The sequence below is a fragment of the Dipodomys ordii genome, unplaced genomic scaffold (assembly GCF_000151885.1).
Source record: "Dipodomys ordii isolate 6190 unplaced genomic scaffold, Dord_2.0 Scaffold34, whole genome shotgun sequence".
NCBI classification, from domain to species: domain Eukaryota; kingdom Metazoa; phylum Chordata; class Mammalia; order Rodentia; family Heteromyidae; genus Dipodomys; species Dipodomys ordii.
In genome coordinates this window covers 10118886-10132939 of record NW_012267250.1, presented here as the reverse complement: position 1 = coordinate 10132939, position 14054 = coordinate 10118886, and the positions used below count along the sequence as shown (strand labels likewise).

General features: G+C 33.6%; 1 protein-coding gene across 1 annotated transcript in view; it reads left to right on the top strand.

Moving 5' to 3' along the window:
- The window catches only part of Rtkn2 (rhotekin 2), a 57334-nt gene that overhangs the window by 25431 nt on the left and 17849 nt on the right, over positions 1 to 14054 (top strand). The window contains exons 7-9 of the mRNA XM_013017050.1: positions 5350 to 5444; positions 12640 to 12746; positions 13624 to 13755. Coding sequence (XP_012872504.1) covers positions 5350 to 5444; positions 12640 to 12746; positions 13624 to 13755 — 334 coding nt within the window. The remainder of the gene's footprint in view (positions 1 to 5349; positions 5445 to 12639; positions 12747 to 13623; positions 13756 to 14054) is intronic.

Genomic DNA, 14054 nt, shown 5'->3' with positions numbered 1-14054 from the left:
CAGCTCAAGGCTAGCACTCTACCACTTGAGCCACAACACCACTTCTGGCTTTTTTCTTTTTGCTTATGTGGTGCTGAGGAATTGAACCCAGGGTCTCATGCATGCAAGGCAAGCACTCTACCACTGAGCCACCTTCCCAGCCCCAGGTGGCTCTTTTTCTTTTTCTTTTCTTTTTTTTTTTTGTCAGTTGTGGGGCTTGAACTCTGGGCCTAGGGGCTGTGCTCTTCAGCTCAAGGCTAGTACTATACCACTTGAACCACTTCTGGTTTTTTGGTGATTAACTGGAGATAAGAGTCTCATGGACTTTCCTTTCCTGGGCTGGCTTTGAAGTGATCCTCAGATCTCAGCCTCCTGAGTAGCTAGGATTACAAGTGTGAACCACTAGTACCTGGATGAGGTGGCTTTTTTATTTTTATTTTTCAAGCAGGAAGAATGAGGTGGCTTTTTTTAACACTGGCTTCTAGGGCTTTGCGTAGATTATCCTTCTAACTCGGTGACTTCTTCGTCATTGTTCATTTCTCTTCAGCTTAGTCTGAAATAATGGAGTAGTTGGTTATTTGACATCACTTAACTTTGTAACTTATATTTTCATCTACACCGTAGATCTACCCCAATTTGTGGATACCCCAATTTGTATCCACAATATGTATTCCTCTTGTCTCTATACTCATGTACCCACATGTACATTTAGATGTTTCAATCAGACTGCCCAGTGTTACATCTGGATTTCCAGAACAATCAAACTTACTTTCCTCAAACCAAATTCTTTTCCTACCTACTCCTCTGTCAGTCTGCCTCATTTTAATTAATAAAAATTCAATTTTTCTAGTTGTTATGACCAGAAGACTTGGACATGCTGACTTTTTTTTCACATCCAGTTTTCACATTGAGTCAACTTTGAGAATATATTAAGAAGTCTACCACTACTTACTGCCCTGTTCTAGGCCTGTATCAGCTCTTGTCTGATCCAATGCAGTAGTTCCTTAGTGAGGTCTCCATTTTTATATTTATCCCTGTGATCTGTGCTTCACAGAATTGTCAGTGGATTATTTGATTATCATTCAAATCAGATGATATCACATTCTCCGCACAAAGCACACCATTTGCTTCACATCTTATTCTGAATAAAGTCTAGTGTTTTCTTAGGCCTGTGTGTGGTGTCTGTCCCGTTTGCCTTTTGAATATCTCTCTCCCATCATTTTCTCCCTTACTATACTCTAGTCACATGGAACTCGTTGTTTATCAAGCATACCTAGCATGTGTTTATGTTGGCCTTTATACTTACCATCTTTTTCCTGAAACAGTTTTCCCTCTGTTGTTGTCATGGCTTATTTCTCCATTGAGATCTCTGCACAAATGTTTCTTTCCTTGCCCATCTGATAACACTCATCACCTTAATCTCTTTACCTCTTTACTTTTAGTTGTTGTCTTAGACCTTATATATTCTTTTCTGTTTTTCTTCTTCCTAAGAGAACGTTGGCATGCAACATTCTCTTGGCAAATACAGGCAGTTCTATTAATGGTCAATAATCTTTTCCTAAAGATAACATATTGTACATTAAAATGCTAATAGGAAATCTATTTCCCATTATTTCGTGTGGGAAAATTATAATACTTTGTCAATGCAAAATGTTCATCCAGGGGCTGGGAAAGTGGCTCAGTGGTAGAGTGCTTGCCTTGCATGCATGAGGCCCTGAGTTCGATTCCTCAGTACCACATAAACAAAAAGAAAAAAGCCGGAAGTGGTGCTGTGGCTCGAGTGCTAGAGTGCTAGCCTTGAGCTGAGGAGCTGAGGGATAGCGCTCAGGCCCAGAGTTCAGACTCCAGGACTGGTTAAAAAAAATGTTCATCTAGTTTTTTTCAAATGTATGGGCTGGGAAGTTGGCTCAGTGGTAGAGTGCTTGCCTCTCATGCATGAAGCACTGGGTTCAATTCCTCAGCACCAAGTAAGCAAAAACAAACAAACAAAAAACAAAAAAAAAATCAAATGTAGTTCCTCCATAAGATAATATAGCAGTGATAAATAAACATTTTGAGACAATGCTTAAACTAATCATTGTACCTTGAAAACCATATAGCTATTAATTACTTTGATTCTCCATCTTTCTTTAGTAATTTCTCCCCTTTTTGGGGATTCATTGTGTAGACACTAGAGAAAAATAAGACCTATTTATGAAAGCCTCCCTAGAAACATGTACAGAGAATACTTGAGACTATGAGGTTAGTATGAGCTTAGTTCTAAAATCAGTGGAGATTTGTTGGTTCTTATTGAACTTTAGCCTAGCATTCTAACTGGTTGTTCAGAATGTAAATTGAAGTCTCAGTCTAACTCATGTATTGTTTTATTTAAATGTCAGGTTAAGATTTAGAAATATAAATTTTTCTGTAAAAATATTGAATAAAACACTACGTATTAAATTGTATCTCTGGTCTGTAATGGCTGTGCATTAAAAACCGAAAGTCATTCTCCAAAAGAATAATATTCTATAGGAAAAGTATGCATGTGTTAAAGAAGCAGATACAAACATTGTGATATATTAAATGCATGTGTATTGCTGTTTTAAAGATCTAGAAAGAAAGTTTCATGTTTTTGAAACATATCATCTGATACAATTAATAAAAGTTTCATCAGACATCAATCTTTTCTCCAAAGTTTATCTTTTTCTCCCTCTTCTTCTCCCTTTCATTCTATCTTTTCTTCTCCCTACCTCTTTTCCCTGCCCTAGAATGTCAGAATGTATGTGTGTGTGTGTGTGTGTGTGTGTGTGTGTGTGTGTGTGTGAAAGAGAAAGGGGAGGAGTGAAAGGAAGAGAGAGAGAGGGGAGGGGAGAGAGAGAGTGTTGGTGTGTTAATATACTTATTCATATTTTGAGGTTATACTATACTAGAAAATAACAGAACCAGGAAAAGTAACAAAATGAAATTACCAGCACAGAAAATGCAGTTATTGAACAAAAATTTGCTTCATTTTTTAACAGTGGCAGGATGTGAAATTTATCACCAGAATATCCGGGTATTTTGACAAGCATACTATTTTGACCTAAGTAGCATAAAGGAGATGCTACTGAAAAGAAAAGAAAAATGACATTAGTAATGAAGTCCTCCATTTTCTCACACTATAGATAGAATCTCCAAATTTTTGAAGTACATAACCAGAAGGAGATTCACTTTTTGAAAGATAAACAAAGATGGACACTAGTTAAAATGGTAAGGACAGATTTTAATTAGTAATATGTTATTGTAATAGGGAGAAAACTCCAGTAAGATCTGAAAGGGAAAACAAGAAGATGAGGAGGTGATGAGCTGGTCCAGAGTCTGGTAAAGCATTTCAGCAGCCACGAGGGGAGGTGTTCGTCTAGTCTGGGCTTGCCAACTGGTGTTTATGGCTGGGTCAGGCTGTTGTCTTCTTACAGAGACTGGGGAACAGTAGTGCTGTCTTCAGGTGTTGACAGGAACACATGTTAAATTCTTTTGGCTGCTATGAGTTTTCTCAGCTAATCTTAAGAAGGGTTAGGAGATTTCTATGGATGCAATGTTGAGCTGTTTGAAACAATGTTAGTATTTTGCTCAAGTGTTGATAAGTCATCATGGAGGACTATATGAGAGAGGGCTCAAGGAAGCAGGGCTAGAGTTGAGGTAAGGAGAGAATCATTGTCAGATCTTACCCGGAGAAATTGCAAGTCATATCCTGTCTATTACCTCATCAACTTATCCTGATTTCCCATTACACTGATTTAAACCACTCTTCTTCCAAGGCTCACAAAGCCCTAGGTGATCTAATTCTACTTGTATTTCCAGCCTTGTGTTACACTGTAACTCTGACTCACTCATTGTGTTCTAGCCATGGTTTTTGTGTTTTTTTTTTTCAACACCCCTCTTTGCATGTGCATTTTCCTCTGCTTGAAAGCAGAAGCATTCTTTGCTTGGCCAGATCCCTTTTAACCACGTTACTATCACCACCTCAGAACACATTCCCTAATTTATCTCTTGAACCTAGGTTCTCAGTTTTCTCACTCCCTGTATTTTTTCCATAGAAGAAATTGCATTACAACTTGGAATTGCTGATATTTTATATATTGCTATGCCTCTACAGAATATTAGTGCCGGGACTTGTTTACAGCTGAATGTTCATAGCCTAGCCTAGGACTTGGCATATCTTATTTAGTGAATAGTTATTGAATGAATGGAGACTCTTCATAAAAGTATTTGTTTGAAGTAAATAATTTTCAAGTTACTGACAAAAATATAAAGAGATAAGTGTGCTAAATTGATTAGCATCTTGTCTTGAATGTGTGATCTATAGTATCTTTCTGTTTGCTTGTTTACTAAGGCAGGTTCTTGTTTTGTAGTCCAGGCTTGCCTTAAATTCATAACCCTTCTTCTACCTCTGGAGTGCTAGGATTACAGAAGCATATACCACACAGGTGGATAATAACCTAGTTTTTTTATTTCAATAGTGTAACAGTTTTTAGTACACAGTGCAGAGACATTGTAAGTACACTTACATTGTTTCACAGCTATCATCTCTGACCATCTTGTGAACTTTTTTATCTGTCCAGGTTGATCTTTTGTATCATTAATCACTGGATTTCTCATTCCTTCATTCCATAGCTCTCATAACCACCATTTCATTTTGAATTTTTATGAGTTTGATATTATATTTACCTGTTATAAGTAAAATTATACATACAGTAGGTGGCTTTTTGTGGTTTAGCGTAGTATTTTCAAAGTTCACCCATATTGTAGCCTGTATCCAAATTCTCTTCCTTTTTAAGACTGAATAGTAGTTTATAGTACATATATACAACCTTTTGTTTATTCATTTATTGTTGGATGGACATTTTTTTCCTACCCTTTGGCTCTTGTGAGTAATGCTACTATAAATAAAAAAACACAGTTCATGTCAATGCTTTCACTTCTATTGAGTGTATATTGAAAATTGGTGGATCATATTGAATTTTAAAGTTCTGGTGGAATTGTCATACTTTTCTCCATAGCATTTATACAGTTTTGCATTCCTATTAGCATTGCACAGAAGTTCCAGTTTCTCCACATCCCAGCCAATATTCTTTATTTTTCCTCCCTTTTGTTTCATTGTTTTGTTACTAGTTTTACTAATAGCTATCCTAATGGAGGTGAAATGGTGACATATTCTGGTTTGATTTGAATTTCAAGAGACTAGTGATGTTCAGTATGTGTTTATTGACATTTTCTGTGTCCTTAGAGAAATGTCAAAGTTCTTTGCTCATTCTTCGAGTCAGGTTGTTTATTATTTGGCTTTAAATTGTTAAATGTTTTATCTAATACAGAACATACACAAATATTTAAAACATGTTTTCTTTCTGTCAGTGGTGCAAAGTATAATTTGCTAGCTCATACTACCTTAACTTTGGAAAGTGCTGAAGATAGCTTCAAGACCCATAATCTCTCTATTAGCGGAAATGGTAAGTATATATTTTGCATGTATTATTTAATATATGTGTGTGTCTGTGTATGTGTAGTTACAGTGATAAACTTAATTCTTCTGTATTTTTTGGAGTGGATAATTAGCCTACGTAATGTAGAGATAAGTGATTCTCTGGGTTCTTTTAAGAATGTTTGTCTCTTTCCCCAAAGGGAAAAATTTTAAGCTGCCTTAGTAAGAGTAATAAGGTGTGGGGTATGCTTGAGGCCTTATCTCTGCCTTTAACGTGATGACTCACCACTCATCTAGCTGTACATTTTGAAATTAAGGACACCAACTCATCTCTTGGTAGGAAGCAGAAGATATAAGAAAAAGTGGAGCTAAAATAATCCTCAGCCTTTTCTCTTTGTAAAAGTGGTCATTATAGTTTGTCTAAAGAAATATATAGTAAAGTATAAAAGGAGGTTAGGAAATAAGAAGGATTTATAAACTTGGTATGGTCACTCTAACCAATTATTTTACCTGTCATAAAAAATATAGAGTAATGTTGGAAAAGTAGCTCATAAATCTGATTTGAATTATATACTTGTTCATTTTCTGGAGAAAATATATAGAATTATGTGGTAAATGTACTTACTGTTGTAAAGATTGATGCTCCATAGAAATGGGATTGATGATTTCACAGCATTTAAGTTTATTTGCAAACATTACATTTAGAACAGTAGAATAGTTCATGGAGTGTAAATGTACAGTTTATAACAAATAATTATGAAATGTATCCCTCCAAAAACGTGCCATTGCAGACACCACTTTCCCTGTTTATGGCAGTATAGATATGTCTATGGTGTTTGCTTTTTTGCTTTTCTTTTTGGTTCTGCCATATGTATACCTAATGTTGTCTGGTTTGAACTTATGGGTGTAATCATATTATTCCATCTTGGGAAATGATATAATTTACTTTTGTTCATTATGAATTATATCCCTTAATATTTCATTGTATGATTATAGCATTCTATCTTTAATGCTGGGTTAATTATTTTTTTGTTTTGTTTTGTTTTTATGTGGATACTGGGGCTTGAATTTAGGGCCTCTCTTTCTAGTGTGGCTTTGTTGTTCACAGATGGTTTTCTGTTCTACCAGTGGAGCTATGCCTCCAATTGGGCATTTTACTGGTTAAAGAGATAGTCTTACAACTTTACTGCATGGACTGGCTTTTAACAACCATCTTCTAGGTCTCAGCCTCCTGGGTACTATGATTATAGAAATGAGCCATTGGTATCTGGAAAATTATCTTTTTAATAAGTTCTAGCTGTTCTGGTTTTCTCCTTTTTTGTTCTTGAAATAAGTTTGCTTGGTTTATTATTCACTAATATGTTGTATGTATGGTAATATTTTTAGGAATAATGGTTGTACTGTACATATTCTATGTTACTATAAATTATAATAAAATATTCTATGATTATGACTTCTAGTCTCATAGTTATATCTATTTTTCCTTTAATTTTTTCAGCTTTTGTTATCAGGTGAATTATGTGAGTTTGTCTATTTTTATGTTATAGATCTTATATTCTTCAGATAGGGTTTTTTTTCAGATAGGGTTTTAAGTCAATTAAATCTTTTTTTTAATTGGAGCTTTTAGTCCTTTAGTATACAATAATGTATAGCTATATATTCGGCTATATATTATACCATGATAATTTTAATTTTCTATTTTTCCCTATGCTTATTTATCTTTTAGTAATGAACTTTTTTCTTTTTTAACTTTTAAGATAGATTACATTTATCCATTGAATCTTCTCCTTTTGTACAGTCCTTTTGTCATTTTTAGAGGTTAACCCTAAAAAATGTAATTATCATACTTTTTCAAGACTAAAAGATAATTATTCTTTCATCTCAGAGTGAGTAAGGAAGAACTTTAGAACAGTGATGCTCAATTTCCCTAATCTATGTGCTCTTATATATTATATTCTTTTAGTTTTTAAAGTTTAAAAATAAAGTTTATTTTTAAGATTTAAATCTTGGACCTAAGATAGTTTTCCTTTTTAAAATATAATCCATAAAACTTCTTCCTTCTCTTGTGTACATTTTAATGGGTTTATTATAACATTTTTATGCATGTATATAATATACTTTGATCATATTAACTCCTCAGGTACCCTCTCTCCCTTCACCCTCAGCCATCTTCATGAGTAGTACTCATTCTACTTTATTTAAATGTAGGTTCCACATATGATACTTGTCTTTCTGAGTTTAATTTTGCCTAACATGATAATAACTTTCATGAGATTCTTTTCATATCAAAAGTTTTGCTTTACTTTTGAAAGTTATCTTATAATTGTTGATTGATGATTTATAGTTGGATAAAAACCTCACTATTCAGACAACTTCTGTATGTTTTTCTTGCTTTTCTTTTCCTTCGTGCCTTTTAAATACTTGATCATTTTCTTCATTGTGTCCTCTATGATTCTTACCCCTTTGTGGCTCCAATTCTGTTTGATCTTCTATTAAATCTTATATAAGGTTCTTCATTTCAGTTATTGTGTTTCTCAGCTCTAATAATTCTACTGGACTTTCATATCTGCTGTGTCACTTTACTTACCCTGCATCCATTGTTGTTATTTTTTTTTAAATAAGAGTAGCCAGGCTTGGTGGCATTCTTGTAATTCTTGCTACTCAGGAAGTAGAAACAAGATTTCTGTTGAGACCAGCCTAGGCCCTCTTGTTGCCCCTATTGCTTTAGAAAAAACAATTATGTTTCATTCAGCTGTTTTCATCTTTTTCAGTATAAGGATTGATCTGAAAAGCTAAGAATTTGTTTCAGTCCTCTAGAACTAATGTGTCAGAAACCATCCTAAACTCTTTAAAAGCAGTTTTTATTCTTAAACTCTGTAAGATGCCATTGTATGGATTCGTCCTAATTCAGTTATTAGTAATGGGGACTGTAGAGTAAGCCAGTCTTGGATTTATATTCTAGTTCTACCACAGGGTAGCTCTGAAACTTTCCGAATGTCCTCATTTGATTGTCATTTACATTTTACAGGTGATAAAATACAACTTAGAGAACTGAAAAATACGTTAGAGCATGTAGTTAGTAAGTAGTTGAGTCAAAGACTAACTGTCAAAGCTAGATTGTGCTTGCTCTGGTGGGCTTTGCTGTCAGGCATCATTACTATTATAGTCCTACCCAAGACCAAAATATTATGATGTATGAAGGTAATGGAGCTAATGAAAGGCCTCATTCTTTCAAACAAGTCAGCTGAAAAGTGGTGAAAGGATTACAATTCACAAAAATATCAACTCAGCAATGGCCTTCCTTGGTTGTCCTCAGTGTTCTGTAAACTATTTCCAGATTCTACTTGGACAAAATATTGATGGGCAAATAAGTGTGGAAAATATTTTTCTTCAGGAAATATAATACCTACATATTAAATAAAGGGTGTGAAAAGACATGTGCTTTAAAACAATAAAATATTAAATAAAATATTAAATTTATAATGTTATCTATCTTATCCCATGATATTAACTGTAAACTCCATTGCAAACATATCATTTGTAATTTGTGAAAAATAAAAAAAAATAAAAGAAGTAGCTTTTCTGGCAAGCAGCAGGAAGACAAATTAGCAATTTGGAAAAATAAGGGCATATTTGCACATCTATCATACTCTCTTTGATTGTTATGAGAAAAACAATAAAATTCAGATCTGTTGACTTTGGAGCTTATAGATTCTTTAGATGTTATTACTACAAATCTATGTATTTTGAGTTTTCCTAAATAAAGTTATGACAAACTCTATCAAATACTATACAGTTAAGAGGAAGTGCACAATTTTTGAAAATTATATTATTCTTTATAATTCAAGAAAATAGCCCCATGGTGCCTGAAGGTTTATATTTGTCCTCATCAGGAAACTTTGATACTTTCATAAGCTGATGAAATTACATCATGAAGATTTCCCTACATATGGCCAAAATATTCTTTAGCTGGCATTCTCTAGTCTAGGTTTTGGTTGTCTCACCATTTTTAAACTCCTTTTGGTTTCCTGTTTGAAATTATGAATTAATTAGATAAATAGGTAATGTAATCTCAAACCATTCTTTCATTTTGTCTTTTCCCCATATGTCCTCTATTAGAAAACAATTAAGATTTTTTATTAGTGTATAACACAAGGACTGAGAGGTATTACTGAAAAATGGAAAGTGTGTGGTTTGGGAGTAAGACTGTCCTAGGTATCAAATTAAGAGAAGCAGTTCTTATGTGCTGGACACATGATAGATGTCAAATATGTATGTACTGGATTTTTATAACAACACTACTTAAGATCAGTAATATTTTTAAATTATGAGAAATTGAAACTCAGATATGCAAAATGGCTAAGTTAGGTGCCATATTTCTTATAAGAAGCATAGAGACATTGTGATCCTGTTTCATTTCCAAGTTATAAAGAAACCTAGGCTATTGCAGGATAAGTGGCAAATGGGTTTTGGAGTAAGGAATTCTAAGTCCAGTATCCCTTTTCATAGACTGCAGTCAGGAAGGAATTATTTTCCTTAAGTTTTCATTGCATGAAATGTGTGTTTTGCTAGAGAGAATACATTTTTCCATGTGGTATTTAAGTTCCAGGTACATTATTGATTGTACAAACTTTATGCACTAGACTGAGAATCTAATCATTTTTATTCGATTTCTTTAGGAGATGCATTCTAACTTACAAACAACTAAGTTATAGATATTTAGAAAATAAGCCATTCATAAATCTGAAATTTCCCTTATAAAAAATTGCTGATGTGCTACTCAGATGCATGACTTCATAGAATTTTTATTTCATTTCCTACTGATTTTAGGAAAGGTAACCTGTTTATTTATGTTTGCATTTTGGAATCACTGTATATATTGTATTTATGCACTTATTTCTCCAAGGTTACCTTTAACAAAAAAATTCTTTAAAAAAAGATGGATTAATCTCAGAAAAAAATTGTATGCTTTTGTATAGTATAATATTCTATTGGTAAGTGGCTAAAAAACTTCTTGTACTTTGTACTTTTTATTTGAGCAGATTTTTCCCTTTAACCAATAGCCTTACTGTTGACTACCTTTATACCTATATGTTGAGTAAGTGTGTTTTTATAAAAAATATTTTTTCCTGAGTTACTCAGACTTTCAGGAAAACAATACTTGTAGGTAATGACTGGCTATTTTATACAGATAACTGACAACAGGGTTAAGTTTTGAGAACTTAAAGAATAATTTCGGGGCTGGAGTATGGCTTAAGTGGTAGAGAGCCAGCCATGGGCAGACAAGCTGTGCATGTGCAAGGCTCTGAGTTCAAACTGCATTACCACACTTTTGTACAAAAAACCATTTAGAAAAACAAAGAAGGGGGTAACAATGCTTGATAGGAAATGTATTCATTACCTTACTTGTGTAACTATAGCCCCTCTGTACAGTATCTTTACAATAAAAATATATATTAAAAATCATTTAAAATCATCTGTGTATGCAGCAATGTGATTTAAGGGCCATGTTTGGATTTTTATTGTACCCTGTTGCACAGGATAAATTATTCAGAGTTTTTTTCTACATAGATAGGAGAAATAAATACCTACTCTCACACTTTATTAGAATATCAAAATGTGTCTTGATTTTTTTAAATAACCTCAAAATTTAAAAAAAAACTTGCAAGTTGAATGTCAGTGTCTTTTTCAAAAAAATTACACAATGCCAAGTTGCATTCCTGACTCTCAATGACTCCCTTCAGAATGTTTATACATCTTAAGTAGAATCAAATCATCCAACTATCACTGCATCAGTTCATGAAATGAATAGTACACATTATCACCATCTATTTAATCTAGACTCCAAGTATTATCTATTGCTCCAACAATATTCTTTGTGGTAAAGGAATCTACCTGTTGCCTTTACATGTGCTACTCTAGTTTCTTTTAATCTGATTTTAATGTAATGAACTTAATATTTTAAAGATTATAGTATGTTATTTTATAAATTGTCCCTCAATTTGGTTTTGTCTCATGTTTTCTTAAGATTCAGAATATTTATGGACTCAATTTTCCTGTTTTATTCAGACCATCATAATTCATTTTGAAGTTCAAATTGTTCTAGATTTGGCCAATGGAAGCATTTAAGATGGATTCTGTTTTTTTGTTTTGTTTTCAATCATATGCCACTTTATTGCTATGATGTACAAGATTTCATCTCATCATTAACTTCCTATGCTCTCTCACTGGAATCAGCCATTTCTGACAAGGACTTGGCTTGCCCTTTTCACTTGACTGTGTTTTGTGACACTGAGTTGGGTCACCTTGTGTGGCTGGCTTCCTTATTCTCTCAGTGTATGATTCTTATGCTTCAGTTGTCCACCAAACATAGTTGTTTTTGTTCTTAAAAGCATCTGACACTACACCACAAAGCACCACTCTAAACTGAGGCTCTCTGAGAACTCCTTACTCCACTGGGACCCTGAGTTTCATACTAGGACATCTTCTAATGACCATAATGACCACTTCTGGATGCCCTTGCACTGAGAACCTCTCTCACTCTAATCTAGATTGTGTTTTGGTATGAATGCTCTCTCAGCCTTCCATTTGTGGAGGTCTCCTGCTGACAATCTCCTCTCCCTTCTCATCTTGCCTGGCTTTAACACTTAGTAAAGCATCTTACAGCTCCCTTTCAGTCCTTTCACATGCTCTCCTTTTGACTACATTTGATGGCTTAGACCTTTTTGCTTAGAAAGGCAAGGAGAGAGGAAAGGCTAAAGGAGTTTATTAGATTATCTTAAGCCGTAGATGGAAATTATGTTTAATTCAGAAGGTCTTCTTGCTCATTACTATAATGAGAATCAGAGCAAAAAATAAAATTTAACTAATACAAATCACTTTATTAGAATATTTTTATATTAAATGAGTTCATTTATATTCTCTAAACAATCTCCACTAAATAATTACTTTTAAAACTAAGTTAGATCAAGAGACTAAAAGGTCTGTGATTTTTCTAAATGATAGCATATGATAAATTACAAGTTTCATATCATTCTTAATTTCTCACGTTTAATTTTGTCACTAAATATAGTACTACTGTTGGAATAAGTAAACCTTTAAGTGAAAATATTCTTAATGCTTTTGTATGAATACCTAAAATATATAAAGAAAAGTACCAGCATGTGAAACAGCCTTAATTAAACATGTATTTGTAACCTGATTTCTTTCTTTCTTTCAAACAGAGGAATCTTCCTATTGGCTTCCCTTATATGGCAACATGTGCTGCCGATTAGTTGCCCAGCCTGCTTGTATGGCTGAGGATGCATTTGCAGGATTTCTTAACCAGCGGGTCAGAGGACTTTAAATATCCTTTAAATATTCAAGCAGTGGTTTGACCTAATATTGAGGAGACTTTTGCCATGTCATTTTTAAAAATGTGATTGGACATAAGCCGTGGGAGGTATGGGCTAAGAAGGAGAGCAAGGGGAAAGGTCTGGTTGGTGGCTATAGAGCCATGATTTTCTGCTTTACCATCCTGCAGTCCAGGGATATTTGGCAGCAGAATTCCCTTGTGGAAACTGACTGGCTGCCCGACACCTTTCGCATAGAGGGCCTCCTGGCAGACAGCCTTTGGCATTGGTTAGGCCGCTGAGCTTCCAAAGCTGCCTCTGTGCTACCTACTCCTGATTTATTTATAACCACAGTTATTTATATGCAGTAAATAATTAATTGTGGGCTTCAATGAATCAATAGTTTTTCCTAAAAGATTCCATTAGCAGGAAAGAAAATTTGCATTCTTACGAGGTAGTCAACATTTTCTAATGTTCTAAGAACAGTAAGGGGAAATTATATTTTCAACATTGAGAGCTATTTTTATAATTTTCCTGAGTCATTTGATGAATTGCTATGGAATTCTAAGCAGCAATTTTTAATAGACTAGCTTTTCTAAAACTGCATTGATTTATGCTTTTATGTGTAAAAATTATGCGGTAATCATTACCTTCGTTTTGCTTAATGCTTTTGAGAATTTCAAACTTTTCTTTTCTGATATTAACTTATTCTTGGATTTGGGGTAATTAGCCTTACTGTATAGCAAATTAATGGGTTATTCTATCACATTTTAAATTTATAAAAAGCTAATTTAACTTTGATAACTTAAGTATTATATTGAATTTAAAGCTAAAGTGGTACGGATTTAGAGTTAATAATTTCTTGATTTTTTTCAGCAAATAGTTGGTGACCTAACTAGTTGGAGGAGGCTGTATTGTGTTTTGAGAGAGGGTAAACTCTTTTGTTATTATGGTCCAGAAGAAATTGAAGCCAAAGTGGAGTCAACTTTGGTAGTCCCCATTCATAAGGTAAATTAAATATTACTTTGAAAATAAAGATGCAATGTTTCATGAAGTTTGTTCATCTCTATGTACTTCAAATCATCTTATAAAGAAAAGGAGAGAACTGATAAAAACAGGTTAGTTCATAAAGACAGTATAAATCTTTTCTTTGCATTGTAGAGCTGTAGTAATATTGGAATTTATTTATTAATACTAGTAAATACTTGCAAATTGAGAATGTAATCCCACATCAACAAGAAATTTACATTTTTCATTGATTTATTGAAGAGGTTTATATAAACATAAATTGTTAGTTTAGGTTACAG